Below are 25,107 nucleotides of genomic sequence, written 5' to 3'. Positions count from 1 at the left end.
TATTATATTTTTTAAAACTTACAAAACAATGACTACGATTTTGGAAAAAACCTAACACGCCGTTTAAAAGTCGTATAGACAAAAAGACATCCAGCCTAGATGGTAACCTCTCCATCTACATCTGATTGGTTTGTTTTCTACTTTTCTTTCTCATTTTCATTTTAAGCCGCAAACATCACATCCAAATAGATTGTCATTTAGAGATTAAACCCGATATACACGCAATAAACGGTCCCGGTTTTCGTGTGTAAGAGAATAAAACCGAATCTAGTTGGCTTAACCGGGCTTCACACAGCTAATGTATTGGTAGATAAAGATTTGACTGTGTAATCCACTAACAAAGGGGGGAAAGAAAAAAACAAGGTTATGGTCCAAAACAAGAAAGAGACCTACAGGCCATACAATAGCCGTGGATCTCCCTTCTGCTATTTTCAAACACAATCCCATTCTTAGACACCTCGGGATCTCAGTTTGGTCTGTGACTCTGTGTCATGTCATGTGTTATAAATATGTGAGCTCATTCTTCTATCCAACAAAGTCTGTAATCTCAAGCAGAGTCTCTCTGTCTCTGTATTCTTCTTCAGCTTAAATAGACACACACAAAAAAAAAACATACAAACACTTTTGTATATATATACTGAATTAGAGTTGTTTTATCTGACCAAGATTCATTAAACATGGCTGTTGTTGTATCTGCTAACGGGAAAGGTCCGGCTTTCGAAGCCAAAATGACTGTCTATGTCTTTGTCTGCGTTCTGATTGCCGCTGTCGGCGGTTTGATCTTCGGTTACGACATCGGAATATCCGGTATACTCTCTTTCTCTGTACTCATTTTCACCTTACTTGTATCTCAAGGAAACAGAACTCCACAAACCCTAACTTGTGTTTCATGTTAATAACCTGTGATTTAAAAAAAAAAGGTGGAGTGACGGCGATGGATGATTTCTTGAAGAAGTTTTTCCCTACAGTGTGGGAGAGGAAGCAGCACGCTCATGAGAACAATTACTGCAAGTATGATAACCAGCACTTGCAGCTATTCACATCGTCTCTTTACCTAGCCGCACTCGTTGCCAGCTTCTTGGCTTCGGCCGTCTGTTCCAAACTTGGAAGGAAGCCCACTATGCAGTTTGCTTCTGTCTTTTTCTTGATCGGTGTCGGGCTAGCCGCAGGAGCTGATAACATCGTCATGTTGATCATTGGAAGAATCTTACTTGGCTTCGGTGTAGGCTTTGGCAATCAGGTAGATATATAATGCATTTTTTCCTTTGCTTTGAGATCCAATATATTGAAAAACAATTCACCATATATAATCTTGAGATTGCTCCAAAAAAATATATAATCTCGAGATTTTGCTTCAACTTTGTAATGGATAAAACCCAAACTGATACAGTTTTTTCTTTGATTTGTGAAAAAATTTGTGTAATGATGTTTTTTGAGTTTTTTTTTGTTAATTTTTTTTTTGAGAATTAGTGAAAATGTGTGTTTCTCTCAATATTTTTACAAGACTAATTAATAACAGTTTCCTAAACATATTAAAATTAGAATATTATTTTTAAAAAAAACTAATGTTGAATATTAAGTAATTTCTTAATTTTATTTATTTCATTTTTATTTTGGTTTTGTAAACAAAATCAGACTGTATTTGTAAATTATGTTGACACTTATTGGTTAATAAATATGAGATTAAATTTGTCTATATATATATTTATTTATCCTGAATCTTTTGTTATAAGTTCTTTTTTTTTGTTAAGTTCATGATTTTAAATCTAATGGATCCTTAAAAAATTTGGACCTCATTCGACCATTCTTATAATCTAGAAATGACCTAACATTATTGTGTGTACCTTAAATTCGCAGGCAGTGCCGCTTTTCTTATCAGAGATTGCTCCTGCACAGCTAAGGGGAGGTCTCAACATTGTATTCCAACTCATGGTCACAATAGGAATCTTAATAGCCAACCTTGTCAACTACTTCACTGCCACCGTTCACCCTAACGGATGGCGGTTTGCTCTCGGTGGAGCCGCAATCCCTGCGGTTATCCTCCTCTTGGGTTCACTGATCATCTGTGAGACCCCCACGAGCCTCATAGAGCGCAACAAAAACGAAGAAGGCAGAGAAACTCTAAGGAAAATCAGAGGAGTTGAAGATATAAATGATGAGTATGAATCTATCGTCCATGCATGTGAGATTGCGAGTCAAGTCAAAGATCCTTACAGGAAACTGTTGAAACCAGCGAGTCGTCCACCTTTAATCATTGGAATGCTTCTACAGCTTTTCCAGCAGTTTAGTGGAATCAATGCTATTATGTTCTATGCACCGGTTTTGTTCCAGACTGTTGGATTTGGAAATAACGCAGCTCTTCTCTCTGCGGTTATCACGGGAAGCATCAACGTTCTTAGTACGTTCGTAGGGATCTACCTCGTGGACAGAACCGGTCGGAGGTTCCTTCTTTTACAATCTTCCGTTCACATGCTCATTTCCCAGGTACATAGATGTATCTCTCTCTCTTTGAACTACCGGTACATAGATCTCTCTACTTCTTTGTTTATTGTCTCTAGTTCTATCTTGAAGTAGGTATCTTGCTCAACAAGTAATCTTCTTTGTTTATTGTATCTAAGAGCAACCTAATGCTAGTGTCTAGCAAGGATTCTAGACATTAAAAAAATAACCAAAAAGGAGAAAAAAAAATGAGAAAGAATGAATAAAAAGTATAAAAAAGGAACTGAAAGAGTTCTCATTTGAAAAATCTTTTTTTTTTTGACAGCCATTTGAAAAATCTTTTTTCTTTTACAAATGTGTTAACTCATGATTGGCTTAATTTGTTTTTATGATTTAACATTTAATGGATAGACATGCTCTAAGCATCTTGAAGTAGGTATCTTGCAACACAAGTAATCCTCTAAAACTAACAAACTCTTCTAACAGTTGATCATTGGAATCATCCTAGCGAAAGACTTGGGTATCACAGGAACACTCGGGAAGGCACAAGCCATGGTGGTTGTGGTCTTTGTGTGCGCTTACGTGATGGGATTCGCGTGGTCATGGGGACCATTAGGATGGCTAATTCCTAGCGAGACGTTTCCTCTAGAAACTCGAAGTGCAGGGTTCGCTGTTGCAGTCTCGTGCAACATGTTATTCACCTTCGTGATCGCGCAGGCTTTCTTGTCGATGCTTTGTGGGATGAGATCAGGAATATTCTTCTTCTTCAGCGCTTGGATCATTGTGATGGGACTGTTTGCTTTGTTCTTTATACCGGAGACTAAAGGTGTGGCCATTGATGATGTGAGGGAGAGAGTGTGGAAGCCACACTGGTTCTGGAAAAGATATATGCTTGCTGAGGATGATCATCAAGATGTGGAGAAGAGAACTGAATGATATCATAAGTCTTTGTTGATCAGTGTGTTTGCTTTTCCTTTTTCTTGTTGATGTTGGTTACTTCTTTTGTTTTGCGGGAACAGATAGTATAATAAGACCAACTTGTTGATTCAGGTTAGATGTTTTATCAGTGGAAGTCAACAAAAATTACTTATCTTGAATTCTATTTTTTTTCAGTTATAGTTATAAACAATAAGCTCTGGATTTACATTCATGATTCATTGTACAAATGGTTTTTTTTGTTTGAATAAATTTAACATCTTTCAAAAAAAAAAATCAAAATTTTTGAAATTGAGTTATATGTTTTTGTAACAGAATTCTATGTTTTCTAAATTGGGTTCTATGTTCGTTTAGTAAAATTCTATGTTCTGTAGTAGAAACTTATGTTTATTTTGTCAAAAATATAATCATATGTTTATACTATAATTTTATGCTTTTTTTTTGTAATAGAACTATATGTTTTAAAAATAATTTATCTTTTAAATAATTATATGTTCTTGTAGTAAAACCCAAGTTTTTGAAAAAAAATGATCTGTTTTAAAAGAACTAGTGTTTAACACACGCATGCGGGTATACACATCTATATCAGGTGGTATTTATGTTAAAAAAAGATAATTCATATATATACTATGTTGTTATTCGTAAAAGACTAAAAAGTTTTTTAAAAAAAAACAGAATAGACAATAGAATAACATTCAACATTCGTTATATAAAAGCTTCGATTGGTGACCACTAGATGAATAAAAAAATAAACAAAATAAAAAATAAAATTTCATTTGAAGAATTAAAAAAATAAAAAATAAGAATTGTTGTTCATTTTGTTCCTCGTCAAAATTGAAGTGGAATCTTTTTTTTTATAAATTCATTCGTCTCCGAAGAATTTAGAAAAAAAGTATGAGACTTACCTATTAATAATTTGATAAAAATTTCAACTTTAACTGGTATAAATTTTGAGGAACAAAAAATTCACCATAATTTTTTTTCTTCGACATGGTCACCAATGGAAGCCAAAAATTTGTTTGTTAAATTTTAGTCGCTCGCCGTGACGCAGCATCCCGCAAAAGAACAGGGCTAATATTCTTCAGTATTGGTTGTAAAACCACTGTACAGTTATAAAAGAAAATTCTTCAGTAGCCTTTAGAAACCTCTCTTCAGCATACTCATGAGCATAAGAAGGAACATTTAGTTGCATACATCTTAATAATAATTGTGAGTAAATGCAGCCAGAAAGTCTTGGAACACCAAGCAGAAGAACACAGAAGAAGAGAAAAAACAGTTACATTGTAATAATTGACTGTCGATAAATGTTATACTGAAAAAAGTCACGGCCAATAAAAGTTATACTAGAAACAGTACAGATACAATAATGTAAAGATAAGCGAAACCTGTGTGGACGTAACTAAGTCAACAAATAGGAAACTTCCTTCAAGTTGCGCTACACTCCAATCTGACAATTTATATGGACTAACATTCTTCAGAAGATCAATCACCAAGTCCTTCTTTACCTTCATATTATTTTTTCTCCTCTCTCTCTCCCTGTCTCTATGGCTCTCTCATTAGCTTCTTCTTCTCCTTCTCGCACTTGGTTGTACGATGTTTTCCCTAGCTTCAGTGGGGTAGACGTCCGTGTTACTTTCCTCAGCCACTTGTTGAAGGAGTTTGACAAAAAGTTGATCAGTGCTTTCAAAGACAACGAGATCGAGAGAAGTCGATCACTGGATCCCGAGCTTAAACAAGCCATTAAAGATTCGAGGATCGCAGTGGTTATCTTCTCCCAAAACTATGCCTCTTCAAGCTGGTGTCTTAATGAGTTGTTAGAGATAGTCAAGTGTGGTCAAATGGTGATACCTGTTTTCTACCGGTTGGATCCTTCCCACGTGAGGAAACAAACCGGTGAATTTGGGAAAATATTTGAAGAAACATGCAAGAATCAAAAAGAGGAAGTGATAATAATTCAGTGGAGGAGAGCTTTGACCGATGTAGCCAATACACTCGGGTATCATTCAGTAAACTGGTACGGTTTTATGCTTCTTTTGAATAAAGGTTAGACTTCTGGTTGCTAGGGGGTGATATTATCTTTCTTATTGTTAGGGGTAACGAAGCTGCAATGATTGAAGAAATCGCCAATGATGTTTTGGATAAACTACTTTTAACTTCATCGAAGGATTCAGAGAACTTTGTGGGCATCGAAGATCATGTTGCAAAACTGAGTGTATTGCTGCAGTTGGACGCGGAGGAAGTGAGGATGGTTGGTTTATGGGGTTCCTCAGGGATCGGCAAGACTACAATTGCAAGAGTTCTGTTTCAACGACTTTCTCGACACTTCCGAGGTAGCATTTTCATAGACAGGGCTTTCGTATCTAAGACTATGGAAATTTTCAAGGCAGCTAATCCGGACGACTATAACATGAAGCTGCATTTGCAAAGAAATTTCCTATCTGAAATCTTAGGTAAAGGAGACATAAAGATAAATCATTTGAGTGCAGTTGGGGAGAGGCTGAAGAATCAGAAAGTTCTTATTTTCATTGATGATTTTGATGATCAAGTTGTGCTAGAAGCCTTGGTTGGTCAAACTCAATGGTTTGGAAGTGGGAGCAGAATCGTTGTGGTTACAAATGATAAGCAGTATCTAAGGGCCCATGGGATTAATCACATTTACAAGGTCTGTCTCCCAACTAAAAAGCTAGCTGTTGAGATGTTATGTCGATCTGCTTTCAGGAAAAAGGCTGCACCTGAAGGTTTTGAGGAGCTTGTAGCTAAAGTTACAGGACTTGCTGGTAGTCTTCCTTTAGGTCTTAATGTTTTGGGTTCATCTCTACGGGGAAGGGACAAGGAGTACTGGATGGATTTGTTGCCAAGGCTTCAGAATGGTTTAGATGGGAAAATTGAGAAGACATTGAGGGTCAGCTACGATGGATTAACAAGCGAAGAAGATAAAGCGTTATTTCGCCATATTGCATGCCTTTTCCAGTGGGAAAAAGTCACATACCTGAAGTTGCTGCTCGCTGATAGTGGGTTGAGTGTTACGGTTGGGCTGGAAAACCTAGCTGATAAGTCCCTCATTCATGTAAGAGAGGATTATGTGAAGATGCACTGTTTGTTAGAAGAGATGGGTAGAGGTATTGTTAGGCTTGACGAGCCTGAAAAACGAGAATTTCTGGTGGACGCACAAGATATCTGTGATGTACTCAGTCAAGACACTGTAAGTTATCTCTTATGTTCGTGCTCCTTACAGTCATTAGACATGACTCAGTAAATAAGATTTAGAGCATGCCATTTTATACGCAAAACTGATACTTAGCATTGGTTCAGATTTCTCTTATCATTCTTAATGATATTTGTATATAATTTTCAGGGTACTCATAAGATATTGGGTATAAAATTGAATATTGATGAGATTGATGAACTGAATGTGCATGAGAATGCCTTCAAAGGGATGCGCAATCTGCGTTTCCTGGAAATTCTCCCAAAAAACCCTTTTATGTTTGGAAAGGAAGAAGTTAGAATTCACTTACCTGAAAACTTCGACTATTTGCCGCATGAACTGAGATTATTGCGTTGGCTTCGATATCCAATGAGATGTCTGCCTTCTAAGTTTCGTCCTGAAAAACTCGTCAAGTTCGAAATGGTGAATAGCAAGCTCGAGAAGCTGTGGGAAGGGATTGTGGTAAGTTTTGAGAATAGTTTGTAATGTTATTAGCAGTAGTAAGACTAATCTTTATTTTGTTTTTTGGATGACAATCTTGTTCTACTGAGCTCATGTGTTTTGTTCCTTTTTATTGTTTTGTTGAGTACAGTCGCTTACATGTCTTAAAGAGATGAATATGTGGGGATCTAAAAACTTGATAGAAATGCCAGATCTTTCAAAGGCCACCAATCTGGAGACACTTAATCTTGGGGATTGCTATAGTTTGGTCAAGCTTCCTTCCTCTATTCCACATCCCAACAAACTGACGACATTATCTCTGAGCAATTGTCGAAATCTGGAGACTATTCCAACTGGCATTAGCCTCAAATCTCTCAAAAACCTAAATACTAAAGGATGCTCACGGATAAGGATTTTTCCCCAAATCTCAACCACCATCGTAGAGGTCGACGTAGGCGCAACATCCATTGAAGAAATACCTTCAAATTTGAGTTTGTGTTTCGAGAATCTCCATACCTTTACGATGCACAGCCCAAAGAAACTATGGGAAAGAGTGCAGGTATGTATGTAGTTCCAAACTTTGTGTGTTTCTCCAATCTGTTTTACGTTATAGATATTAGATAATGGTGCAAATGAAACTAAGGTTATATTGTATTTATCGGAGGGAAGAAGAGTAGCGCTGAATATGATTTTGTGTATTTGGTTCAGCTTCTTACTCTCCTCACGACGATCATGTCTCCCTCTTTGTGGTATCTGGATCTCTCGGATAACCCTGGCTTGGTGGAGCTTCCTTCTTCATTTAAGAATCTCCATAACCTGTCGATATTGAAAATTAGTAACTGCGTAAATCTGGAAACTCTTCCCACCGGAATCAACCTTGGATCTCTCGATCTCCTATATCTCAGTGGATGCTCACGGTTGAGGACTTTTCCTGATATCTCAACCCACATCACACATCTTTATCTAAGCGGAACAGGGATTGAAGAGATTCCTTGTTCGATTGAGAAATTCTCCAGGCTTGGCTCCCTACATATGAACGGATGCAACAATTTGGAATATGTAAACCTAAACCTTTTTAAACTCAAACATCTTCACGAAGTCGACTTTTCAGACTGCAAGTGCTTAAACTTGGATCAAGAAGCTCTGTTTCAAAAGAAAACATATTCAGTTTGTCAACTGAAGTTGTCAGGTGAAGAAGTGCCTTCATATTTCACGCACCGTACTACTGGAACCTCCTCCTCTCTCACCATTCCTTTACTTCACAGCTGTCTCTCACAACCATTCCTCCGATTCAGGGCTTGTATTGTGTTTGATTCGGACAATGAGTCATATAGCAGATGTGCCTTTAGATTCAAAGGCAGTTTTCGGAACTGCTCTGATTCCTATAATCAGGCACAAGACTTCTGCGCAGTCACGGATGATTATAATATCTTTTCATTTGAGGAGGAAAGTTGTCTGTCTGTATCAGACTACCAGATGTCTCAAATCCCTTTAGAAATGAACTTCGATGGCCTGGATCTGAAGATTCATATTGATTATTGTCGTTCTGCTAAAATAAAAGGATGGGGTATACGAATCTTAGAGGAGGACTGTTCATCGGCAGACAACCGACTTGGTTATCCAAACATTCTACCACATGTTTTTGAAGCCGATGAATGCAATATGAGGCTGGTGAATGTGGAGGCAAATGATGTAGTGACGGAAAGAAGCGGGTAAAGGGCATTAATCATGAACTTATCACAGTATTTTTGCTATATCATAATTTCTTGTACTGAGACTTTTTTTTTCTTTTTCTGCAGATTTCGTGAATAAACTTTTGATTGTTAGGTTGTAACGCAGAGCATCTAAAATTAGGAATTAAGAGAGTTTCCCATCCAACTTGCTTGTGGATCTTAGTATGCGGAGAGCACAATATTGTGGGAAGGAGTGCATGTATGTTTTCTTCAACCTTCCTTCCTTTTATACTAGTTCTTAAAAAAATGGTTATGCCTGGCAGATCTCTAGAAATGACCTAACATTATTGTGTGTACCTTAAATTCTCAGGCAGTGCCTCTTTTTCTATCAGAATTGCTCCTGCACAGCTCAGGGGAGGTCTCAACATTGTATTCCAACTCATGGTCACAATTGGAATCCTAATAGCCAACCTTGTCAACTACTTCACTGCCACCGTTCACCCTAACGGATGGCGAATCGCCCTCGGTGGAGCCGCAATCCCCGCCGTTATCCTCGTCTTCGGTTCACTGATCATCTGCGAGACTCCCACGAGCCTCATAGAGCGCAAGTGTTGAAACCAGCGAGTCGTCCACCGTTCATCATTGGAATGCTTCTACAGCTTTTCCAGCAGTTTAGTGGAATCAATGCTATTATGTTCTACGCACCGGTTTTGTTCCAGACCGTTGGATTTGGAAGTAACGCAGCTCTTCTCTCTGCGGTTATCACGGGAAGCATCAACGTTCTTAGTACGTTTGTAGGGATCTACCTTTTGTCGATAGAACTGGCCGGAGGTTCCTTCTTTTACAATCTTCCGTTCACATGTTCATTTCCCAGGTACATAGATGTCTTTTTTTTGAACTACCTACTTCTCAATCTTTGTTTATTGTGCTTAGTTCTATCTTGAAGTGGGTGTCTTGCTCAACAAGTAATCTTCTTTGTTTATTGTATCTAAGAGCAACCTAATGCTAGTGTCTAGCAAGGATTATAGACATTAAAAATAAAAAAGAAAAGAGAAAAATTAGAGAAAGAATGATTAAAGGGTTAGAAAAAGGAAGTGAAAAGTTCTCATTTGAAAATTCAACAATTTTTTTTTGCAAATGTGTTAATATTCATGATCGGTTTAATTTATTTTTGTGATTTAAAAATTAATAATGAATTATACTAAATTATTAATTGTTTGCTTATGAAATACTTTGATGAGTTTCTGTTGTACTCTGTTTTTATTTTCTTGTTCACTCTTTGTTTTGCACTTGTGTAACAATTGAACACAAGCACACACTCATACTCTCTTGACTCTCATGTTTTGTTTATTCTTGTAGAGAGTAGGGAGAGCTCTTTAATTTTCTACATTCTTACATTGATCTTAAAGATATTTTTACACAACATTGCACACACATATTTATACAAGAAAAATGATAGCAACCTCAGTTTTCTCCACTCTCTCCCACACTTTTTGACCTAGACTTAGGAGTACTAATTTCCATATCTTGCCCATACTTTTTGACTTAAACTTAGGCTTCTACAACAAGCAAACTCAAAGACTTTTACATTCCAAAACAACAGCTTTCAGTAACTTCCCTTGACTTGTTGCTCCTTTCACATTTTTCTTGTTTTTCTTTTCTTTTTTTTTGTTTATTTTTCTTGTTTAATCAAAGGAGATACAATTCCAACAGTTTCTCATTGATAGAACATCTTGAAGTAGGTTTTTTGCAGCACAAGTATTCCTCTAAAAATAATAAAACCTTGTAACAGTTGATCATTGGAATCATCCTAGCGAAAGACTTGGGCAGCACGGGAACACTCGGGAAGGCACAAGCCATGGTGGTTGTGGTCTTTGTGTGCGCTTACGTGATGGGATTCGCATGGTCATGGGGACCATTACCTAGCGAGACGTTTCCTCTAGAGACTCGAAGTGCAGGGTTCGCTGTTGCAGTCTCATGCAACATGCTGTTCACGTTTGTATAGCGCAAGCTTTCTTATCGATGCTTTGTGGGATGAGATCAGGAATATTCTTCTTCTTCAGCGCTTGGATCATTGTGATGGGACTGTTTGCTTTGTTCTTTATACCGGAGACTAAAGGTGTGGCTATTGATGATGTGAGGGACAGAGTGTGGAAGCCACATTGGTTCTGGAAAAGGTATATGCTTGCAGAGGATGATCATCAAGATTTGGAGAAGAGAACTGAATGATATCATAAGTCTTTGTTGATTAGTGTGTTTTCTTTTCCTTTTTTCTTGTTGATGTTGGTTACTTCTTTTGTTTTGTGGGAACAGATAGTGTAATAAGACCAACTTGTTCATTCAGGTTAGGTGTTTTATCAGTGAAAGTCGATGAAATTTTCCCTCACAGTTTCATATATTACTTATCTTGAATTCTAATTTTTTTCAGTTATAATTATAAACAATAAGCTCTACTGTTGTTTACATTCATTGTACAAATAGCTTTTTTTAGAATAAATTTAACATTCTTTCAAAAAAAAAATCTAAGTTTTTGAAATTGAGTTATATGTTTTTGTAACAGAATTCTATGTTTTTGAAATTGGGTTCTATGTTTTTTCAGTAAAATTCTGTGTTTTGTAGTAGAATCTTATGTTTATTTTGTCAAAAGTAGAATCATATGTTTATACTATAATTTTATGTTTTTGTAATGGAACTCTATGTTTTAAAAATAATTTATATTTTAAATAATTAGATATTTTTGTAGTAAAACCCTAGTTTTTGAAAGAAAATCATCTGTTTTAAAATAATTAGGTTTTTAGCCCGCGCATACGAGTATTTACATCTATACTAGGTGATAATATATTTAAAAGGATAATTCATCTATATATATATATATATTATGTTATTATCTGAAAAATATATTTTAATAAAAAGTTAAAAAGAAAATTAAAACAGAATAGACATGCAACATTCAACGTTCAACATTCGTCACATAAAAGTTTTTTCGTTTGCTGATAATACCATTGTCTACAACATCCTTTCTGTATTTCAGTACATTCTAATTTATTCACAAACTGATCATGGTAGATATAGAACCACCAGTATGCGAGCTGTAAGCTTTCTTGTCTCGATACTGGTTACGGTACCAGATTCTTATTTCACCTAGAAGACTTTTTAAGCAAACCATATTGAACACATAGTTAAGCAAAAACCAGATGATTTTTTCCATAATGGTTTATTAAACGAATAACAACTGTCTTGAACAAAACCAGACGGGTAGATTCAATATCGTAAAGCCATAACAAGATGATAGTTCAAATACAAAACTGGCTTAAGAAATAAGAAGAGAGAACAAGGAAAAAGATCAGTTAAACTTTGCATTAGAGAAGTTCATCTCAGGATGCTGAGACATAAACTTCTTCATCATATCTTCCTTCTCAATCTCATCACTCGTTGGTAGTCCCATCTGCTTCTGCCTCTGATCAAACATCATCTTCTCAACGCTACTTCGGGTTTCCGGGTCTAAATCAGACAGTTTGCTGCTCTCTGGCTCAACTTTCTGAGTGTCAATCTCAGGCTCCCCCTTCACACAGCACTTCCACCACTGCATCTGGTCCTGCTTTGTCAAGAGCACCGATACGACCTTCTGATCCTCGATGTTCCAGAAGCAGTCGTCAGGCTTGACGGCATTGAAGAACTCTCCATCGATGATTGGATCTTGTCCTTTGAGACTAACTCTCAGACGATTCTTCTTGATTTCACAGGTGACAGACCGTGACTTAGTGCCGCTAGGGACTGGAATGGTGACTGTGACCTCCTGGAGATTCTGTGTCCATGAGTACTTCTCAAAATCAAGCCCGTTGCCTTTGTTAGGAACTGCACCACAAGGGACAAGAAGTTAGTTTACAGTAAGAGAAAATAAAGTTCTATGATCTAACAACTCAAGAACTAGTTCATATCAACTTAAAGATAAACCTTCTCCATAAATATTAGTATATACTATAATGTCATATTATGTAATATGACGTTATACTATATAATATTTACATAACACTCCCTAATACTCCAAAACGCTAGTCCATATAAGAGCAGAATCAAACAAAAACTACAAAACTAATCAATTAAGATAAAAGGGCTTGCTTACCAATGGGTTCCGTGGGCTTCAAGCTTTCTTTCTTTGGCTTCTCCACCTCCATGGGATCCATTGGAGGCACACTCTCCTCTTGTCTCGTCTCATCTTGCATCTCAGAGATAATCGCCATTGGGTTTAACTCTTAGGGGGGGTTTGATAATACAGTCAGGAGATTGAATGTCAGAATGAAATTTGTAGTTGTTAATGATAGAGAGACTTGAGTATTTATAGGGGGAAGTGATAAACGCAAAAAGGAAGGTACGAGAAAAAGCAGAGCTTAAGTTTTCCATAATTCATCACTTTCCTTTATTCAAAATATATTTTCTATTTATCATTCTGTTTAATAATATAGAAATTTGCAATTCCCTAAAAATAAATTATAGAGTTAATGAAATTTTAATTGATTTTAGAATAGTAAGATTGTTTATAGAAGAAAGAATAATATTTGTATATTTTTAAAATAGAAAAATATGTGTTGCATAAGAAACTTAAAAATTCAGAATTTTGGAATATTTTGAACTATAAATAATACTTTATTATTATAGTGTTTAATAGTAATGTATGTATTAATAAATATATATAAAACTAGATTTTTCATGCGCCCATATGTAAACACTTATTAATACATTTTCACTAATTAAAAGATTATAATGATAAATCATTATTTATGTTTTTAACCAATTATTATTTATGTTTTCATTTGAATATTTTTACGTATAAATTTTTTGAAAAAAAAATGGACACTATATTCATTATTAATAGATTAATCTTATAAATCACTCAGTGTTATCTTTTCAATTATATAAATTTAGTTTTTAACTTTTCTATTAAAAGATATTTCGGATAACAACACAATACATATAAGAATTATCATTTTATTTTAAAATATATTTTTTAGATTTTGAATAATTTTAATTATTTATCTAATCAAATAAGTTTTAAACTTGTTTTTTTTGTTTTTGTTTTTTTTGCTAATTTGTATGTTTTATTCATTAAGGTTATAAACAATATTAATCACTTCTAAAATTATAGTTTAGATTTTATGTTTTTGAAATTCATTTGTGTTTCCAATCAAAATCAAAGTAGAATTCTCTGTTCTGTAGTAGTATAGTTCTGTTTTTTTTAGAATTTTATTTGGTGTCATTATATATTTTTTGATGAAATTCATTTCATAAAAATAAATATTCGCTGTACCAAACGTAGCAAAACCAAACAAGTAAATCCGGGTTAGACTAAAAATAAATCAGCGTCTTGCAATGCCAACGCCTTTGCCTTCAGAAATAAACAAAAGATTCATCACTCCAAACACTCACTCCCTTCAAGATCTTTTCTCCCCAAGTCAAAATGCAAAACAACAAGATACTAAAGAGACTGTCAAGTTCCAAAAACATTCCAAACTAAAATAGCAAAACAATCAAAAAAGGAACAAGATTAAGTTGGTGAGAGCACAATTTTCTAGTCGGGAAGTATTTGCTCGTTGTCTGCATCTCCTTCTGTCTCAATGGTAGGCTTTGAAGGTCCAGCTCCAGGAGCTTGCTTCTTCTTGATACCACTCACTATATCATCAATCCTCAGTAGCATACACGCCGCTTCTATCGCTGTCTTAAACGTTTGCGCTTTCACATTGTAAGCATCCCATATCTATTCACAAAGTTCAAACTGTTAGCCTCAAGAAACACTAGATTCAGTAACAAAGCAAAGCTTTCTTTTATTATTTACCTTGCTCTCTTTCATGTCAGCTATTGCACCAGTGTTTCCATCGATTCCAGTCCAAGCATTCTCACCATTTGCATGCTAATCAATGAGAATGATTCAGAATCATAAAATGGCAGATACTGAGAAAAGAAGAGTAGACAAATGATACCTTTCCTTGCAGTGCTGTCATAGTTCTGATCACATTAACTCCACAGTTCTGAGCTAAAGTACGTGGAATAGCCTCAAAAGCTATAGCAGCTGCTTCATAAGGCCACTGTTTCAACAACAATCAGAATTAGAGGCCTCATCCTACTCTGAAAAGATTTTAACAATAGGTTAAGTGGTAAAAAAACATAACCAACCTTTTCGATTCCTTCAATTGTTGCACTTTTCTGTTTTAAAGTGGCAGAGACGGTTAACTCAGTGGCTCCACCACCAGGAACAAGCTTCGGGTTCTTGATGATGTTTCTTGAAACAGACATGGCATCCTGTAAGAAGAATGTATCAAAGCATTAGTGACAATGACTTTGACAGAAGAAATTAAAATATCATTCACACACCTGAAGATTCCTCTCCACTTCATTGAGAAGATCTTTACTTGGTCCTCTTAAGAGCACAGTACACGCTTTAGGTTCCTTGCAATCAACAACGAAGGCGAAGAAGTCGTCTCCTATCTTCTTAACCTCAAACAAGCCAGCGCCAGTACCAACATCAGACTCCTGAAGCTCATCAGGCCTGTTCACAATCACAGCCCCACACGCCTTAGCAATTCTGTTGTTGTCCGTCTTTCTCAGCCTCCTTATTGCACTAACCCCAGCTTTACTGAAATAGTGACAGGCTAAATCGCTAAGTCCCTTCTCTGTGATGACCAAATCGGGTTTGAACTTTAGTATCTGCACGCAGATGTTCTCGATGTACTCCTCTTCAAGCTTCAGCAGAACTTCCCAATCCTCTTCTCTGACCAACTCAGCGTTGGTTTGGTTTTCACCTTTCTTGTACTCAAGGGGACAGTCGAGAAGAATGATCCGTGGGTTGACGATCTTTCTCTTCATTTTACCGGGAGCGACTACGTCTTTGTTGAACATGACTCCTTTGAGAACCTTGGAGTCTTCCAATTGACCACCGGGGACCTTCTCAACCTTGATGTATTTTTTGATATCCACTTCCCTTAGTCCTTGTCCAAGATCAACACCAACAGTGGTGGTGGCATCAATAGCCAAATCCTATAAAAGAGATACATAAAGTGGTGTAAGAACTTGAGCACAATAGTTTGTTAGAAATATAATTGTATCTTCTAAATGTGCAGAAGTGGAAATGTGTTTGTATCTTATAAGTGCACAATGGTTTATCATGTAAAAGCAAAAACCATGTGACACAGAAGGAATAACTTGAGACAATAAAGTACTCACAGCAATCAGATCTCCAAACTGGCTAGTGAATTTTGTTCCTATGCAGCTTTTGACTAATCCTAGTACTGTTGCACCTGCATTACGTATAAACATTATTGTATCAGTAAACATGAGGGAAAAGCGAAACTTACAAGAAGAAATGTCTCTCCACCCTTGGCTGAATAATATCAAAAAAAACAAAGTTGCAAGTGGACTTACGGTCATTGACATCGATTGACATGGCAATCTTGTCAAGAACAGCGATAGCATCCTCAAGAGCCTTATTATAAGCTGCAGAGAAGGAAACATTCTTCAATGAAAACAGTACAACAAATACAACACTTTGGTAAGATAAAAAATGATACGAAAGTATACCACGGCAGATGACTGTGGGATGGTAACTCTTCTCAATAAATGCTTCGGCAACATGTAACATTTCACCAGCTGTTGAAAAAAAAAATCAGCGACAAAAAAAAACTAAAACCAGCAGAAAAAAAATGTTGCTTTCAGTACACATTCGTATTACTTTAAGTGTTCAAAGAACCTGTAATGGCAGAGAAGGATTTCAACAAAAGAAACATCAGAATATATTGAACATACCAAGTACAATAACAGATGTAGTCCCATCACCAACTTCTTCATCCTGCGTCCGGCTCAACTCAATCATCGACTGCAATCAACACAGAGAGGAGAAAAAATACATCATAAAACAATAAGAAGACAACAAGAAGGTTGAAGATAGGAAGAAACAAAACCTTAGCAGCAGGGTGAGCAACATCCAGCTCACGCAAAATAGCATTCCCATCATTAGTAACAACAATTCCTGTAAAAAAAAGCCACAAAACAAACACCTTAGCACACAAAACAACTTAGAATCCACTCAACCCACTATAATGTTTTCTTTAACAAAGAGAGATTACATTTATATACAAATCTGCAAAGACTGGATCTTTGAAAAAGGTATAAACTTTAACCTAATATTATTCTCTTTTTAAGATCTATAAAACAGTAATAAGAAGATGCAAAGTACCTCCACCAGCATCAAGAAGCATCTTCAACATAGAGCGAGGACCCAATGTTGTACGGATGATATCAGCAACAGCCTGTGAAAACGAACCCAAGAACTGTGGTGAAGCCATGATCCAAAGTAGCAACATTTCAAACACAAAAAGGAAAGGACTTTCGTTACCTTGGAAGCTTGGATGTTACCATGGTGAACCTTTGTTCCAGATTCACGCTTCAACGAATCCTCTGAAACATTTTTCACCAATGAGTAAGCATTAAAACAGAGTAACAAGAGTACAGATCTGGAGAAGGAGAAGATGCTTACTGAGAACGAGAACAGGGGCGTTCATATCTGTGAAGATCTAGGCGTATGACGGAGATTCCGAGCAGAAGGCTTAGCGACGTCGACGGTGCAAATTCGAAAGGAGTGGAAGATGGTGGAGGCTACTGCTACTGCTTCGCGGCTCTCACTCTCTATTTAGTTTTCAGGTTTTGTAAAGCCCATCAAGTCTATTCTGATTAAGCCCATTAGATTTACAAGCCCATAGACCCAATACTATATGTGTACTATTTTGTTTTTCATGGTTTCGAGTTTTCTAGCAAAATCATTTATAAACTACTTTTACTAGTACTACATGTACATGTTTCTCTTAGTTGGGATTTGTAACAATTTTGAGATATCTGATATTTTTCTGGCTCTGATATATATGTTTCTATTTCCGACTATATCTGTGATTGTCATCAAATTAGCTGCTGAATTTTTAATTATGCAAACTTTAACATTGTATTAAATATTTTAAGTTAAGAGTACATTTTGCAAACTGAAGAGAAAATAATCATTGAATTATATAGATGTAAATGATTATGGAATTTTGTTTACACAATCTCAACACTTGTGAATACATTTGGGGGTCCCTTGGATAAAGTTTGGAGCTGTATCTATTGAGTTTATCTGAAGTTTGGAGCTGTTAGGCCATCTCTTTTTATGTTCCTTTCAGACTGCGATTACTATATCAAGTTTTCTTTTTTTTGTTTGTGTCATAAATATGCTAACATTGTATTAATTGTACAGTTCATACTCAAGTCTTGTTTTTTAATCCTTATATGAAATAAGTTCAGTGGATTAAAAATATGGATACACCTAAAAACCCCCAGCAACAAAGCATTATGATAATCAGAAACCAACAATACATTTGTTCGGTCAAAAACAAAAGACAATTGGAAAATGTCAATATCATTCAAGTTTATAAAAATCAATCAACTAGAATTAAAACAAACCGTCATATGTAAATGAATTAATGAATACAAATTTCATTTAAATTATTTACTAAAAAAACAGAATGTGAACTTTGGTCTTCTTTATTGAATTTTTACTAGTTGGGAAGTTAGATTAAAGTCTCACCTACTTATTAGTGTATTTGATTTGACGAGAGGACTTGTATTTTAGTACATGAAAAGAGAGAGAGACGCCATTAAAATCAGAGTAGTATAGTACGTCAAAGGTTAAAGAGACCGAAACCAAACTATATTTAAAGCAACAACGTGAAGCACTTGAAACAAGATTGAGATATAACCATAACCAAAACCAAATCCTATCCGTTCTAGGCGTTTAACTTCGACGGTTTTGGCGGCTGCTAAATGCTTCCAATGAGCAGAAACATCAACAGCGTTGGCGTTTGGCAGAGCAACAACGGTTACTATGGCTATAGCTATGGAGGAGGATACGTGGAGAAGAGACAGCTCTTCCTTAAGAGCTACCAGTTCTCGAGGAAACAGAGCTTAACCGAGAGGATCAAGAGATCTGTGGGGAGGGTTGTGAAGAAAGTTGTCTGGATGAAGTTGAAATCTGCTAAGAGGCTGAAACGCGTTGTCTGGTCGCGTCTCAAAACGGCGTTCTTCTACCGCCGTAGACGTTTCTCTCGTCTCCTTCACCCAAACAAATCCTCCTCTCACTGCTTCTACTAAGTCTTTCTATTCTCTCTATGTTCATTCGTTTGTGTGTGCATTAGTTTGCTGCGTGCTTAAACTAAGATTCTTCTTCTTTAATCATGTTGTTGATTCACTAAATAATCTTTGTTATAATAAATACTATGCTACAAATTGTGATCAGATATTAGATTTTGATTATAGACTTTGGAAAAGAGATGTCGAAATTTTGTTTTTAGATTGGAAAGAAACTTTACGATACGAAAGATCATGCAAGAAACGTGAATTAAGTTCATGCTCGTAATTTTTTAATACATTTATTTAATGGTTTAATCATAGTCATTAGTCACAAAACGCAATAACGTAAACGAGTCGTGTTCCTCTTTTGTCGTAACTCTTTCCCAACAAATCAGTGAAACGTAAGCGAGTCCTTGTCTTACTAATTAAGTTCCATTTTACAATTAAGTAGTATCCTTATAGCGGGCCTCGTATGGGCCTAAATGTGGGTCCATATAACATTCAATGGACCTGCGACATTGCCATTTTTAATCCAAACCTGACCGTTGATAACTATCTGAAAGAGAGGTTAGTTTAGGCTGTTTAGCCGGATACACACTATGCGGTTGAGATATCTTAGAAATAAGAACTATATACTATAACAGGGATAAATAGACTAGCAACCAACTTATTCCTTGTCACCAATCTAATCATTGTCGGTTACGTGTTTATAAATATTTTTGGACCATTGTCTCTTTCTTATTGTTCTTCTCTCTCCTTGCTAATGTCACATTTGCCAGGGCTGCCCAAAATAATTATAGATTATACTCTTCTCAACTACTTCTAGTTTTGTTACAATTCATGAATTATATGACTTCCAAAATCCAATCATTGGACATAAATCTCCATTTATTCCATTGATACTTCTTTATAGTCAAATTTAAATCATTAGAAAAATCTTTAGTAAAAACGTCGTTTGTTTGATCTCAATTCCATTCTTAAAATCTTTCCCTATATATCCGAATACATTTTCTTACTAATAGCAACATTCATTCAAAAATGCATGCAAGGTAAAATAAATTCCGATATAGCGTAAGTAAAAATAATAATTGTGGGTTTTATCTAAGCCTACATAATTCATTGTATATATATTATGTGTTTTTGTTATAGAGTAAATTAAAATGTAATCCTTATTTTATTGAAGACAAAAATGAAAGCATTATAAACTCAGCAAAAGTGTAAACATATAATCTTGTCTATAAGAAAAAAAAATCTTGTAGGATTCAATATTTTCCGAAATGTAACTAATTCACACACCACACCAAAATATGTATTTGTCTTCTTTTGTAACATCATCGTCACACCCTTAACGGCGTAGGTCCATGTACAGGGCGTAGGTCCATGTACAGAGCATCTGTTTATGTGGTTTAACATGAGCTGCTCATTTAAGCAGAGTTGTGATATTTATGGGTTTTAAATGAAAACACAGAATAAAACCATGTGCTTTAAGAATCTTTCACACTCTCTCTATCTTTATATAACCACATGCCTTCTCTTCAACATCATCATCATTACAGTGTTTCCTGATCCCTACCCTTTGAAGCAAAAACAAAACTCCTTCTGTTCTATTCATCACTATTGCTCTAAGACAGTATCAAAACCCTATCTTTAATAGAGCCAAAGATGCTGCAGATTGTAGGCAAGTATAGGTGGAGACAATCATGTCGTTACAAGAAGCTGACGGATCAACATGAGAACTTGACTACATTGCCACCAACAACAACAAGGTCGACTAAAAGGCCGAACTCGGGGAAGAAGAGCGAGATTCGAGCAAAAGGGTTTAGACTAAACCGATCAAGAAAGCTGGTTCTTAAGGCATTAGCTTTTCCTAGAAGGTTATTTAACATGTATGTGCGTATCACAAATAAGATGAACAGAGAAGGTTTGTATCCTAATCTTGTTTTTTCTTCTCATTGGGGTTTCCCTCTGAACTCAAGAGGTGGGTTCTGTTAGAGAGAAGAGGTCTGCTTCTGATTAATCATACAAAGAATGATACATAAAAATGTGAAGGCAATGATTACATTACATACATACATACAATGTTCTTGTAACTTGCCATGTTTATTGATTTGGAGAATAATTGAAACAGAGTTCAGAGTTTGTTCTTTCTTAATAGTAAAGCTGAGCAAAAAGATGGGTGATTATAGTTACATCCACATCAACCTTAGGTCAAGTTGGTAAAAAGAAGAAGGAAGAAGAATTGATATTATAAAGGACACATGAAGTTTACAAAAGATTTTAAACTTAAAAAAAAAACAGAATGTAATGATTTGTGACAACCACCTTTTTATCATTTTATATACATAGAGAAATGGATAGTGTAAAGATCAAGAATTGGCCAGACAATAAACTAACTTTTCTGATAGTATCACTAGTAAAAATCTGTCGCATAGCCACTATAGTGCCACGGTAAAACCGTGGCTAAATTAAAAAAGCCACGATTTAACCACGGTTAGCCACACTTTAAAAAATAGCCACGATTATATAGAAACTGTTGTTAAATTTAGCCACATTTTAGCCACGAAATCAAACGTGGCTATTATAGCTACGATTTAGCTACGAAAAATTAATGGCCAAAAACTAGCCACGCTTTTGCCACATCTATTACAGTGGCTAGAGTGTTAGCCACGGTGTAACCACTATTTTTCGGTGGCTATGTCGAAAACCTTAATTATATACCCTAAACCCCAAACATATACCCTAAACTTATATCTACGTACAAAACAATATATATGATTAAGATTTACCTAATTTACCTGAATTTAATATCCAACACTTATTTAAACTTCCAAAATTTATAAATAATTTAACATAAACATCAACACTTTAAAACACCAAATCTTAAACTTATCACCCTATATTATAAACATTCACTCTTCAACTCAATAGTTTCAAACTTCATTCTCAAACTTATATGAAACCCAAATCTTAAATATAAACTATAAAATTAATCTTTTCAAAAGTTAATCTCAAACCATATACTTAATTCCAAATCTTAGCTACAAACAACATACTTCAAACTTAGTCTATATCACAAAACACTAAGCTTAAATTTTGAATAACATATAATTCCTATAAGATAAATATATCTCAAACTATATACAACATTTCAAATTTTACAATTACAAAATAAAATAAAATTATGATATCAATTTATTTAAAACAAAGATAATTTATATAATAACTATAGATAAATCAAAGGGAAAAGGCAATTAATTGTATTGTTTTTTTTCAGCCATTGATTGATTTTAATCAAAGGCTCACAATCAATCTTCTGTCTATCTGCGTCCTCCTTTCCTATTGGACAATCCATCAAAATTGGGATTATTATTTCTGGCCATTGATTAATTGTAATCCAATGGCCAACAATCAATCTTGTTCATTTCTCTTCCTCTGTACGCCTTCTCTCTCTCTTTCTTCTTTTCAAGCCGACACCATCTCCTTCTTCGATGTCTTCTCTGTTTCTCTATTATGGTTGTTTGAGCTCTAATTGCATCTGTTTGTGTTTATTGCAGAAGAGGACAGACAGAGGAGACAGAGAGAAATATATTAGATGAAGGCAATTGTGTTGAAGTGGAGAAATCAGATTTGGAGGTGAAGTCTCTGAACGGCGAGGATTGGTGTGGAAGAGGCAAAGATTGTGGTGAGATAACGAAGTAGAAGAGGAAGAGGCGAAGGTTGTGGTCGATCTGCACGAGCACCGAACACCTGAGGTGTACATCGGATTTGGAAAGATGACGACGACGGCGTGAGCAGGTCCAAGCTTCGGCGAGGAAGAAGCTGGAAGAGAGAGAGAGAGCTCTGAGATGTCTGGAAGACGATGACGATGGAGGCGAGCAGGTCCGATCTCCGGTGAGGAAGCAACGATGACACAGGAAGGAGACGTGGTGGAGTGGTCGTGCGGCGGTGGGGTGGTGGGGGTGGTGCGACGGAAAAAAAAAATATATTTATATATATATAGATGTATAATATATTAATGTAAATTTATTTACAGATTTTGTATTTTATTAATAAAAATTATTTTGTTTTGTTTTCATTTCTGTTTTTTTTTTTGTTTTTTGTTTTAAAATAGCCACTGATATGTTGATTAAACCGTGGCTAAGTATAGCCACGAAAAAAATAGTAGCAAAACCGTAGCTAAAATAGCCACGAAAGTGCAGTGGCAAAACAGTGGCTAATAGCCACGAATAGCCACGGTTTTTTTCTAGCCACGAGGCTATAGCCACGGTTTTTTTTCTATCCATAAGCGTGGCTATTTTTTGTATAGCCACGATTTTAAGCCGTATAGCCACAGTTTTGTAGTGGCTATGCGACAGATTTTTACTAGTGTATGGCCTAGTATCCTTGTCTGAGACATGATTTGGCTCTAAACTCAGCTGATAGTTTAGCCGTTGAAACTACTGCACTAAAAGCAAAACATAAAACCCATAGATTCTTGTAGCAAAGTATGCTTCAAAGAATTGACAATGCATTGTATTATTTGTTTGAAAATGTTCAAAGAAATATCAACTCCAGGGATTTACTTATTGAAACTGGTCTCATTGTAATCAATGGGCCAACAAACTGAAAGAATATCTACAACAATTACAAAATTTACAAGCATTGTTTGCTTTTGTGTAGTATTTTACAACTTTTATGTTTATTATTTGTATATTATTATTGCATTATTAGGTATTGTCTGAAACCTATATTCATTTCTTGGCTGGGAATTTTCCCTTAACCTTCTGAATCACCTGTGGTTCAACACCGAACGCCTTGGCAAGCAAGTCATCAGGAATAGGAGGGTTAGCACCAAACAGAGACGGTCCAACACTTTGAGTCCCAGGGTTCTGACTATCAAAAGCAGCGATCACGGAGGCAGGAGCATTGTTAGGGTTCTGTTGGAAATGGAGGAGAGCTCTGGGGAATACAAAGACGTCTCCCTTGTTGATGTGTTTGGAGATGAGTTTTCCAGTGGTGGTCAAGAAGCCGACGAAGAGACGTCCTTCCAGGACGAATATGGCTTCAGACGCTCGGGGGTGAAGATGCGGTGGGTTGAGTCCACCAGGTGCGTAGTCGATACGAGACATGGAGGTACCCATCATGTTGAGGCCAGGGATTTTCTCAACGTTGCCTGCTGTAATGGCTGACCCCATTGCGGTGTTGGATGTGTCTGCAGGAGCGGCTAAGCCTATGTAGTAGAAGTCCTCTGGTGTTATTTGTGATGGGTCTTTGCATGCGTATCCGTTTACTTTAGCACCTAATAGAACATAACAAAAGTCAACGACAAAAAACTATTAAGATTGGTTTCATTTCTTGCAAGAATATAAATGTTAGATCAAGAGAGACAGAATGGTCGGTTCCGATCACAGCCGGATGAAACATTCGCAATGGTTTCCAACTTTTAAAGACCTATTAAACATATGTCATATAGCCTCCAAATTGTTTTAAAAAAATTAGTAAGATTAATTTAAAAATGTTTGTGACTCTTTAAACTTCAGTTTCGACCATGAGAGAAAGATACCTTTGAGATCAGCAACGCAAAGATCTTGAAGCATGTTTGTTTCGGCGAAGGCCGTGTGGGCGGCCACAAGCAGGACGGTAACAAAAAGATGGGTCATGGAAGTTTTCATTGTTGGTTGTTGTTGATAAATGTTATTGATGAATTTCAGATGACCATTTGACCTTGTTTCTCTATTTATATATATTGTCAAGAAGAGAAACCAATGGAGAAGAGATATACATGGAGGGGCCATAGGCTTGTTAATCAATTTTGTTTGCCATAATTAGGTCTAGGTGTTCTGATCGTTGGTTAAGATTTGGTAATGAAAAGAGGGCTTGTTTGTTGAAGACATCAACTAGCCTATAGCTATAAGATGACCTGATACTTACCAATAAAAAAAGACCATCAATTTCTAATAATCACCAAACTATAAATGATTAAAAGAAGGGATGATGATTTTGGTTGTTTGGTTGTAGAACTCGAGAGTTTTTTTTTTGTTCAGTTAAATCCAAACCGGCCCTTCTGTTTCGATAACCAAACCGGAAGGCATGGTTATATTGCTTCTTTTTTTTAAAACCAAATAAAGTCAGAACCTTAACCGTCTAAAGGTGAACCAAAACAAAGAAATGAAACGAAATCGAATTTCTCTATTCATGTCAAGTCTTACAAGGCGCAACCTATATGTTAGTGAAGACTAGTTTCTTATATTATTAGGCTTTCTTATAAGATAAGTATCTTTGTTCTTGTTT

The 25,107-nt window shown here is 35.9% G+C and overlaps 7 protein-coding genes and 1 pseudogene across 8 annotated transcripts; 5 read left to right on the top strand and 3 right to left on the bottom strand.

Moving 5' to 3' along the window:
* The first annotated feature begins 386 nt into the window (after nt 1-386).
* On the top strand, nt 387-3,536 carry LOC106388849 (sugar transport protein 6). Of its 2 annotated transcripts, XM_048776288.1 has the most exons (5): nt 443-807; nt 921-1,240; nt 1,858-2,484; nt 2,926-3,422; nt 3,466-3,536. In XM_048776288.1, the coding sequence occupies exons 1-4, from the start codon at nt 678-680 to the stop codon at nt 3,373-3,375; spliced, it is 1,527 nt and encodes a 508-aa protein (XP_048632245.1). In that variant the 5' UTR covers nt 443-677; the 3' UTR covers nt 3,376-3,422; nt 3,466-3,536. The 2 variants fall into 2 exon arrangements, with proteins under 2 accessions (XP_048632244.1, XP_048632245.1); XM_048776287.1 differs by having other exon boundaries at nt 387-807; nt 2,926-3,488.
* A 1,311-nt stretch (nt 3,537-4,847) lies between these two features.
* Nucleotides 4,848-9,302, top strand: LOC106439105 (protein VARIATION IN COMPOUND TRIGGERED ROOT growth response-like). The gene is made up of 7 exons (XM_048776285.1): nt 4,848-5,389; nt 5,467-6,577; nt 6,731-7,042; nt 7,173-7,580; nt 7,730-8,733; nt 8,821-8,953; nt 9,065-9,302. The coding sequence occupies exons 1-6, from the start codon at nt 4,920-4,922 to the stop codon at nt 8,831-8,833; spliced, it is 3,318 nt and encodes a 1,105-aa protein (XP_048632242.1). The 5' UTR covers nt 4,848-4,919; the 3' UTR covers nt 8,834-8,953; nt 9,065-9,302.
* LOC106442117 lies at nt 9,154-11,082 on the top strand (annotated as a pseudogene).
* Nucleotides 10,711-13,809, bottom strand: LOC106384168 (protein BOBBER 2-like). Its single transcript, XM_013824176.3, has 2 exons — nt 12,818-13,809; nt 10,711-12,549 (listed from the first exon to the last, which is right to left on the bottom strand). Exons 1-2 carry the CDS (start codon nt 12,933-12,935, stop codon nt 12,038-12,040), a joined length of 630 nt encoding a protein of 209 aa, XP_013679630.2. The 5' UTR covers nt 12,936-13,809; the 3' UTR covers nt 10,711-12,037.
* A 229-nt stretch (nt 13,810-14,038) lies between these two features.
* LOC125606980 (T-complex protein 1 subunit gamma) lies at nt 14,039-17,613 on the bottom strand. The gene is made up of 13 exons (XM_048776286.1): nt 17,219-17,613; nt 17,078-17,139; nt 16,919-16,991; nt 16,644-16,711; nt 16,489-16,558; nt 16,264-16,332; nt 16,108-16,179; nt 15,910-15,983; nt 15,061-15,723; nt 14,863-14,988; nt 14,670-14,774; nt 14,525-14,599; nt 14,039-14,446 (listed from the first exon to the last, which is right to left on the bottom strand). Exons 1-13 carry the CDS (start codon nt 17,241-17,243, stop codon nt 14,261-14,263), a joined length of 1,668 nt encoding a protein of 555 aa, XP_048632243.1. The 5' UTR covers nt 17,244-17,613; the 3' UTR covers nt 14,039-14,260.
* Nucleotides 17,614-18,275: 662 nt separating this feature from the next.
* LOC106443933 lies at nt 18,276-19,002 on the top strand. The gene has a single exon (XM_013885477.3). It carries the CDS (start codon nt 18,532-18,534, stop codon nt 18,856-18,858), a length of 327 nt encoding a protein of 108 aa, XP_013740931.2. The 5' UTR covers nt 18,276-18,531; the 3' UTR covers nt 18,859-19,002.
* A 1,320-nt stretch (nt 19,003-20,322) lies between these two features.
* On the top strand, nt 20,323-20,976 carry LOC106443934. The gene has a single exon (XM_013885478.3). It carries the CDS (start codon nt 20,500-20,502, stop codon nt 20,827-20,829), a length of 330 nt encoding a protein of 109 aa, XP_013740932.2. The 5' UTR covers nt 20,323-20,499; the 3' UTR covers nt 20,830-20,976.
* Nucleotides 20,977-23,327: 2,351 nt separating this feature from the next.
* LOC106443935 (germin-like protein subfamily 2 member 3) lies at nt 23,328-24,552 on the bottom strand. The gene is made up of 2 exons (XM_013885479.3): nt 24,380-24,552; nt 23,328-24,115 (listed from the first exon to the last, which is right to left on the bottom strand). Exons 1-2 carry the CDS (start codon nt 24,486-24,488, stop codon nt 23,568-23,570), a joined length of 657 nt encoding a protein of 218 aa, XP_013740933.2. The 5' UTR covers nt 24,489-24,552; the 3' UTR covers nt 23,328-23,567.
* Between the last annotated feature and the right edge of the window lie 555 nt (nt 24,553-25,107).

This window comes from Brassica napus, chromosome A3 (genome assembly GCF_020379485.1).
Source record: "Brassica napus cultivar Da-Ae chromosome A3, Da-Ae, whole genome shotgun sequence".
Classification (NCBI taxonomy): Eukaryota; Viridiplantae; Streptophyta; class Magnoliopsida; order Brassicales; family Brassicaceae; genus Brassica; species Brassica napus.
Note: the sequence above shows the minus strand (reverse complement) of the source record. Positions and strands in the feature narration are given on the sequence as shown.

Coding starts and splice junctions, on each gene's coding strand:
- LOC106388849 (XM_048776288.1), top strand. CDS start 678: ATGGCTGTTGTTGTATCTGCTAACGGGAAAGGTCCGGCTTTCGAAGCC. Junction 808..920: donor TTACGACATCGGAATATCCG/GTATACTCTCTT, acceptor TAAAAAAAAAAG/GTGGAGTGACGGCGATGGAT. Junction 2,485..2,925: donor TTCACATGCTCATTTCCCAG/GTACATAGATGT, acceptor CTCTTCTAACAG/TTGATCATTGGAATCATCCT.
- LOC106439105 (XM_048776285.1), top strand. CDS start 4,920: ATGGCTCTCTCATTAGCTTCTTCTTCTCCTTCTCGCACTTGGTTGTAC. Junction 5,390..5,466: donor GGGTATCATTCAGTAAACTG/GTACGGTTTTAT, acceptor TCTTATTGTTAG/GGGTAACGAAGCTGCAATGA. Junction 6,578..6,730: donor ATGTACTCAGTCAAGACACT/GTAAGTTATCTC, acceptor TATAATTTTCAG/GGTACTCATAAGATATTGGG.
- LOC106384168 (XM_013824176.3), bottom strand. CDS start 12,935: ATGGCGATTATCTCTGAGATGCAAGATGAGACGAGACAAGAGGAGAGT. Junction 12,550..12,817: donor GAAGCCCACGGAACCCATTG/GTAAGCAAGCCC, acceptor CTTGTGGTGCAG/TTCCTAACAAAGGCAACGGG.
- LOC125606980 (XM_048776286.1), bottom strand. CDS start 17,243: ATGAACGCCCCTGTTCTCGTTCTCA. Junction 16,992..17,077: donor GTAACATCCAAGCTTCCAAG/GTAACGAAAGTC, acceptor TCGTTTTCACAG/GCTGTTGCTGATATCATCCG. Junction 16,333..16,488: donor TACATCTGTTATTGTACTTG/GTATGTTCAATA, acceptor TTTTTTCAACAG/CTGGTGAAATGTTACATGTT.
- LOC106443933 (XM_013885477.3), top strand. CDS start 18,532: ATGCTTCCAATGAGCAGAAACATCAACAGCGTTGGCGTTTGGCAGAGC.
- LOC106443934 (XM_013885478.3), top strand. CDS start 20,500: ATGCTGCAGATTGTAGGCAAGTATAGGTGGAGACAATCATGTCGTTAC.
- LOC106443935 (XM_013885479.3), bottom strand. CDS start 24,488: ATGAAAACTTCCATGACCCATCTTTTTGTTACCGTCCTGCTTGTGGCC. Junction 24,116..24,379: donor TTGCGTTGCTGATCTCAAAG/GTATCTTTCTCT, acceptor ATGTTCTATTAG/GTGCTAAAGTAAACGGATAC.